The 7,432-nt window shown below is 34.6% G+C and overlaps 1 protein-coding gene across 1 annotated transcript in view; it reads left to right on the top strand.

The window, feature by feature from the left end:
* LOC129005901 (acetylcholinesterase-like) overlaps nucleotides 1-6,915 on the top strand; it is a 145,377-nt gene extending 138,462 nt beyond the window's left edge. Inside the window, exons 8-10 of the mRNA XM_054434944.1 lie at nucleotides 1,601-1,764; nucleotides 2,682-2,839; nucleotides 3,740-6,915. Of these exons, the coding sequence (XP_054290919.1) occupies nucleotides 1,601-1,764; nucleotides 2,682-2,839; nucleotides 3,740-3,876 (459 nt within the window). The 3' untranslated portion in view covers nucleotides 3,877-6,915. The remainder of the gene's footprint in view (nucleotides 1-1,600; nucleotides 1,765-2,681; nucleotides 2,840-3,739) is intronic.
* The last annotated feature ends 517 nt before the right edge of the window (nucleotides 6,916-7,432 follow it).

The raw sequence follows: 7,432 nt of genomic DNA, 5'->3' as shown, positions 1-7,432 counted from the left end.
GTTAATTTGAAATTTTTGTTAAATTTATAAAAGATATAGTACATTATATTACTTTTGAATTTACATTATTTACTGAGATATTCGAAGTTCCAAATAGGTGAAGTAATACCTAATACAGTTAATTAGCTGTATAATTATTTATACACAATAATACAATAATTTTCTATATATTGCTTGCTACAATGTTATTGATAGTATGGTAATTCTTACTACAAAGTAAACAGTAATTCTCTAAGAGAAGAATCTAAGTAATTTAGACAAGTAATATTCATATTTGGTGTAGTGATAAGTCTACATTTCCTTTTATTATAAACCTGTTTAAAATCCAACATAATTTATTATCATTCCTATAACGACGGAACTGCATACCAAACCAAGTATTAGTAAAATGTTGAACAGTGCAAACATCTTATTAAATATGAAAATTTATAATGTAAAAGCTACGTAACACTCCGACATACGCTTTGAAGTAGTTACCGTACCTGACGATTATAAAATAGCTAGAGTAAAAAACATTTTTACTATGGTACCATATAGAAGTTTGTAAATAATAAAAAAAACCTCAATATTTTTCTAATCGGTCTCTAAAATATTATTTAACAAATGAAATTAGGTTTGAAGCAAAAATTTAGACATACCAATTTTTTTCTGACATTTTTATCTAGACTAGCGAGAAAACAAGTTGGACGAGTGCACCATGAACACTCAGCTGAATGCTGTCCTAACGTAAATATAAGAGGGGCAAATAAAGACAAAATGGTCATCTAAGAGAGGCTAAGGGAGCGGCTTACATGGGCCATATTCGAGCCTTAGTAAGATTTATTTCACATTACGCCTTCAGGCTCATCTTTACGCTCTGAGAAGAATTAATAGTGACAGCGCCAGAGACATTAGGTCAATGATAGATTTTTACTAAGATGTATCTAAATTCCGTTAGGCGTTTTTTTCTTATTGCCACCGAAATAAGTTCTTTTAATTATAACGAGCTATGATTTATTAAAATAAAATGTCGAATATATTTCGTAATATCATCGAAAAACTGTTTTTAATTATAGATTAAAAGCTAAACAGAAAGAAATTAGATAGGCCTATCCAAAATAAAAATAGCCACACTTCAAGTAAGGAATAAGATTTTTAATAAAACAAAAAACAATAATGTGACCAACTTATTCAAATGAAAACCATCAATTGATTGAGTGGTGGATATCGTTAATTAGCAACATCAATAATCTTTTTCCGGTTTTATGGAGTTTGATACACGTATTATTGCGTGTCTTATTTAATTATGCGTATGGTACTTTCCTTGAAATAAGGGTAACCTTAGCCTTTTATCAAGTCATAGGAGCATTGATGGTTCTGAAAAAGGTCTAAGATATACCTTTTTTCTAAACCGCATTTAGAATAATATACAGTACTCATAGGAAAACAATCATAATAAGAAAAACTTATATATTTCATAACTCATAAACATTTTGGGACTGAATGATCCTCTAAGATCGACGGCTACACAGGATTACTATGTGTCCCTTGGTGAAATTGTTACGTAACTTCCTAGTTTCCGCTAGGAAGAAGTAGACATGATTTAAGTTTGGGTTTGCAGAGAACGAGTACCAGCCTTTGGGGTGAGTGGATGGGTGTAATGCACGGTGACGAGATAGAGTACGTGTTTGGCCATCCTCTCAATATGTCTCTGCAATACAACGCCCGTGAGAGAGATCTCAGTCTACGCATCATGCAAGCCTACTCTAGGTTCGCTCTGACCGGGTAAGTAAACACTTAGTAGGCAGGACGATAGGCTCTATCCCCTAATGGACTTCAGGCTAGGCTTACAGGGTCTTGGCATTATTATCATTATAAAATCCATTGCTGGTTGATGGGTTTTGAACCCGCACATCGGAGACCCAAATACCGCCATTTACCAATAGACCAAATCGAGGTAGGCCTACTGTATGTCAAACGATAGAAACACAGAGGTATTAAAAAAATCAACGGAAAAATAATTATTAATGCCTTGAACGTTTCATCAATATTATCAACCATGATGATATTAAAAGATGGTATCGTTCTTAAACACAGCTACTTTGTATTTACACGGACATTTGAAACGGGACTTTAATAGGCCCCCGGACTTCATTCGGGTCTGTATAAAAGGTGTCCGTGTATATGATAAAACGATTTTATCTCTTACAAGGCAGATTTTGAAAATTTAGTTTGGAAAGACAAAAACTCATGAAAACATTTAGTAAGACAGATCGACTGGTATATTACTACCCTCCATGCTAGTAAGTTGATAAACCTTTTAAATATCCTAGGCTAATAATTCTAAAAGTCACAACTAATAGAACTGATAATTCTAAAATTAATTGCTTTATACAAATACAAATTAATCACTAAAGGGGGGCTATGGTACGTGGTTTAATTGCTAGTTGTAAGCATTATTTCGTAATTTACATGTTTTCCGACAAAATATAATCAATATTTGTAGTTAAAAACTATTGATTTACAACCTATCTTTACGATGGTAATACTTCTTAAATACATTAATTTTTGTATTGGAATAAAGAATTGAGTACTAGTTGTCATTTAGTCATATATAGATTGAATATGCAAATTCACAATACATATTGATACCATGATGTTTGTCCAACTTTATATTCTATGTGTGATTGCGTTCTCCTTAGGAAACCAGTATCAGATGACATAAACTGGCCGATATACTCCAGAGACCAGCCTCAGTACTACATCTTCAATGCTGAGAAAAGTGGCATAGGCAAGGGTCCTAGAGCAACTGCTTGCGCCTTCTGGAATGATTTTCTTCCCAGGCTCAAAGGACAGTCAGGTAAATATATAACGGAGACGTGCCATGAACGTAACGGTTCAGTGGGTGATGATTCCTGACTTTGGAATTTCTAGGACTTTGGTCCTCTTCAGCTTAGAGAGTGGAGACAGTAACATATTTAAACACTGGGTTTGACGAATCCCTAGCTCTAAGACAAGTCAAACAATCTTATTATGGAAACAGTGGTTAACCCGCGGGACACAGTGGACCTACAAAGTCTTCTTATTTTGTTGAGTGATCACTGCGCATGTCATAATGCTTTATTGCTGAAAAGGCAGAAAAAGATACCAATCCTCTTAAAAAACAGACGAAAATTATACTTTTTACTGCTAAATTCCGTTCAAATATAGGCCTGGTTATTCGTATGGTACTAAATTATCCCACCAACAGCCAACGATAATTGATGAGTAATTATTATATCTTCCTTTATTAATGATGAACACATTTTCCCGAATGGTATACCTAGCCTGGATTTTGTAAGAAGGATAAGTGTCGAAAGGTTTTTATATTTTAGGTTAGTGCTTATGGTGATGACAAAATTTAACTTTTTCCAAACACATTAAATACTACTAGCACAAATTGAAGTCCTTGTAAATCTCTTAAAAAGTTCACAACCTTTTTTTGGTAAATGTTACGTTGTTCATCAATATCAAAATTCAACTTTTGTAACACACCGCTAAATAGTGGCGGACCTCCTTTATAAAATACCCAAAAACGAGTGTAGTCATGTTTATTCCAGATGTTGAACTAGTTTATAAGAAATCTAGTTGAACCCATCTTCAGTATGTAAAAACCATGGATAGGGGCTGTCCCTGACAATCACCCGTAGTTCTGTAATGCATAGTCTGCAAATAGATCCACAGTGACAGGGTAACTGGTGTTTCCTGTTCTCACTTTCAGACCCAGAGTGCCTGGCTGATCTCCCAGAAGCGCAGACTAGCAGTCCCTGGGTAGACAAGGTCAAGGACAACTCTACATCAACGACGTACAAGTCGTCTGTCATCACCATGCTGGGGCTGCTGTTGCTGACAATATAAGAAGCCAGCTGTTTAACACCTGTTCCACAACACTAGCCTAGCGACTGCCGGCGGGCCAGGGCTTAGCCGCCGCCGACAATGCTACTAAATTCGTACTCGATAGCACTTTTGTACTGTTACGTTTTATTTCACTTTATTTTAGAATGCAAGGCCCAAAAGGACCGTGTAAAAATGTACTCGTATGATTTAGGCCTAATTAGAGTAACGACTTATTTTATCGAGACTTAGGAGAGATTACTGTTATAGTTACCGTACTGTTAAGTAAGGTGACGATTCAGTCGAAGCATATCATATACGAATATATATTATATAATATCGGTTTTTGTAAATAGTACTCTACTCGAAGTCGGGTAGAGATACGATACATATCGAATACATATCAAAAATGTAAATTATATTTGTATCGATTTAGAAGTATAAGTGCGTAGAAAAACGGATGTTCGGTTAGAACGAGACATCGGGTGAATTCTAGATCGGTCAAGTACTCTCGGAGGTCGGATTACAGCTTTCGTGTGCTTTGTTCAGGAGAGTGCGAAGGACGAAGTGACCTCGTGTCCGACTACATGCGTCATGCCATCATGCCAGCACATTACATGGCGCCCACATCCCTGTAAAGTTATCGCATATTTTAGGAACTTTTACAAGTACCTTTCTCCCAAGACCGCCATTTTATACGCATCTTATATACAGTAACTGACAACTGTACAATATTGTGAATAGATCGACTTGTTATATAGCCATATTTATATTATATATTTCTACGCTACTTTTATCTACGTAAGGTAATGAAACAAGGTATCTAGTAAAGTAGGGATCACTTCGGGACAATCTGACTGCGATTTTCGAGGCAGGCTGAACGTTAAATATTCGATGATACAGTTCACTGTTTAACTGTCGCGGGTTTACGGACCGACGGGGAGCGAAGACCAGAACGAGACCAGCCCCCTCAGCGTCGTCTTCCTCGTCGGGGCTAGCCTAACGACTTGCAGACTTACGATGGAAACATTTTCAGAGAGTTTCGATGCTTTGTGTTTGCGTAAACACGACTTTACTTTTCCTCTGTAATCTTAAAAACAATCAGTGCGAACGTTAATTTTGACGTTTAATGTCTATTACAGTCGGTAATGGTAAATAGTAGTGGTGTTCATTTACGGAATTACAAATAAAAACAGTTCTTCTAAAGAATCTTCATAACGTGGTCTGTAAAATTTCTTTGTAGTTGATTTTATGTATAAACTGTAAAAGAATCTTGATGGAAACTTGTACCCAAATGCTAAAGTTTTTTTTTTTTTTTTTTATTGAAGACAAACTAGTAATAGTTGTCTACTGTAGAGTGAGTGAACGCCACCTTAGCCGCCCCACTCGCCATGTCGCACATGAGTGTTAGAGTTATAGTAGTGCTCAATATATGTACCTTCACACAAAGTGCGTCTGTTTAGTATAAGTCTAAGACCGGTTCACCCACAAATAGCTTTCACTTTGCGAATGTCCGGGGTACTGATAGCTTTAGGAACATGTCTTTGTAATAAGAGAGGACTAAATTTTAAATTCGAATGTTGTATTTTGTAAATATAAATGCGAAAAATCGTCGATAATTAGAGACTATCTTTAACTCATTAATCAGTTGTAACGAGTACATATCATTAGATTAGTTGTATGATTTAGGTTAGTAAATCAAAGGGAGTACGTTTTGATATATGGAAGTAAAATTTCTCGTCTAGTTACACTGAAAAAGTAACAATAGGGGTTATTTTTTATATTTCATTAATGTATGTATTATTGTTGCTATCTCGGCGTCAAATATATATATTTGTTTTTGTAATATTGTATATCAAAGAAATGTAGTTTTTATTCCCTTGTCACATTACATACTATATCAGTGCTGAAGACGAGAGCTTGTAGTAGTTTTATTTCAGAGATGTAAGTTTACTGTGCCTCATACCGATCACTTCGGTCGCAACGCTGATCTCAGACGCTTATGCGTCTACCTCGTACCATATCACGTTAGTAGAACTAATGCCTTCACCTTACCACTTAAACCAATCGCAGTATACTCGTACCTTCCGGTGTAGCCATTTCATTTACTTACGTCTCTGTGGTCTGATTTTATATTTGTATAATTTTTATTAATGTGAAGCACTACTGGAATTGCCTTTATAGATTACAAGTCCGCTTTTTACATCAAGAACATGATAATATCGTATTGTGGTTTTAAGAAAATATATTATGGTATCGTAAAATTAATGATTTACTCCGATTACTTTTTATTTTAAAAATAGTAAAAGCGATTAACGGAAGGGATTTTACAAATTCAAAAGTTATCTTTAAGTGATATGAAAATTTAGTAATTAAGAAAGGCGTATTTGAAAGTACATTTAGTACTACTAGGCGTCCCAAAATATCATAAATCTTGGAAATGTTTATCTTTCAAACCCCGAGCGCGCTACAACGTGAGATTCGCCTTTCATACAGCAGTTCCTGGAGTGAACCACCGCTACGCCACTTGAACACAGAAGTCGCTCAAGAGAGCATTTGTGGATGTAACTTGACACATATCAAACATAGGCCTAAAGCTTGTGTATAAGTGTTGTAAAAATGTACTGTTACGATGTCCCTTGTGTCGTATGTGTAATTCTAAGAAGTAGCTGCGACAGTGTCCACCAACTCTCTGTGGCCCTAGCCCCCAATCTGCAGTTGAAAAACAACTTCCATGTACAAGTAAACATACGCTTCTTAATCTAAGTGTACCAAAAGCAATTTGTTTTGAAACCACCCGAAATAAAGGTTTCGATTTCAACTAACGATTGAGGGCCAAAGATGTTGTCGCTTGCTTACTAGAGATATCTCCCAGATTTGCAGTTAACCGAACTAAGTTGGAAAAAATCAACAGTAGTCATAGAAAATGTTGGAAAACAATTCAAATCAGTTGACTATTATTAAAACTTGTATAACCACTAAAAGACAAAATTATTTATATACTTGCAGCTTGAAATTTCACTTTATTATTTATTATATCTTAAAAATGAATGATAACCATGATTCAACCTTATTTTCCAATTTATTTTATCAATTTTCCATTCCCAAAATCAGCAACGATAAAAAATAACCTACCCAATTTGTTTAATTTTTTTATTTTATTTTATTTTATTTTGCCAACGGATTTACACCAATTTTACAGTTTGATTGAGTTGTTAATTGCTCATTATGACTAGATAAACCAAATAATAACAATGAAAGGAATGTCAAAAGTAACAATAATAAGAGTAAAGTATACATGTGAAAAACTTGGACAAAGAAAGAACTGAGTAACGATAAACAAATACATAGTTGAATGAATAACGAAGATATGTATACAATAAATGACACATGGACTAACCTAGAAAACAATAAACAATATAAATAACAATGAAATAACAATAAACAGATACATAAATATTTTTGTGAGAACAATAAATAATATTAAAAACAATGATAAATTATTATATTACACTAAAACGCGTATGATTACATACAAATATATAAGACAAAGTCTTTGGGTTACGAATGTTAAGTCTTT

This window comes from Macrosteles quadrilineatus, unplaced genomic scaffold, assembly GCF_028750875.1.
Source record: "Macrosteles quadrilineatus isolate MER2022 unplaced genomic scaffold, UCM_ALF_1.0 Scaffold_41__1_contigs__length_1036756, whole genome shotgun sequence".
Classification (NCBI taxonomy): domain Eukaryota; kingdom Metazoa; phylum Arthropoda; class Insecta; order Hemiptera; family Cicadellidae; genus Macrosteles; species Macrosteles quadrilineatus.
The sequence above is the reverse complement of the archived record's forward strand: the minus strand, read 5'-3'. Positions and strand labels throughout refer to the sequence as shown.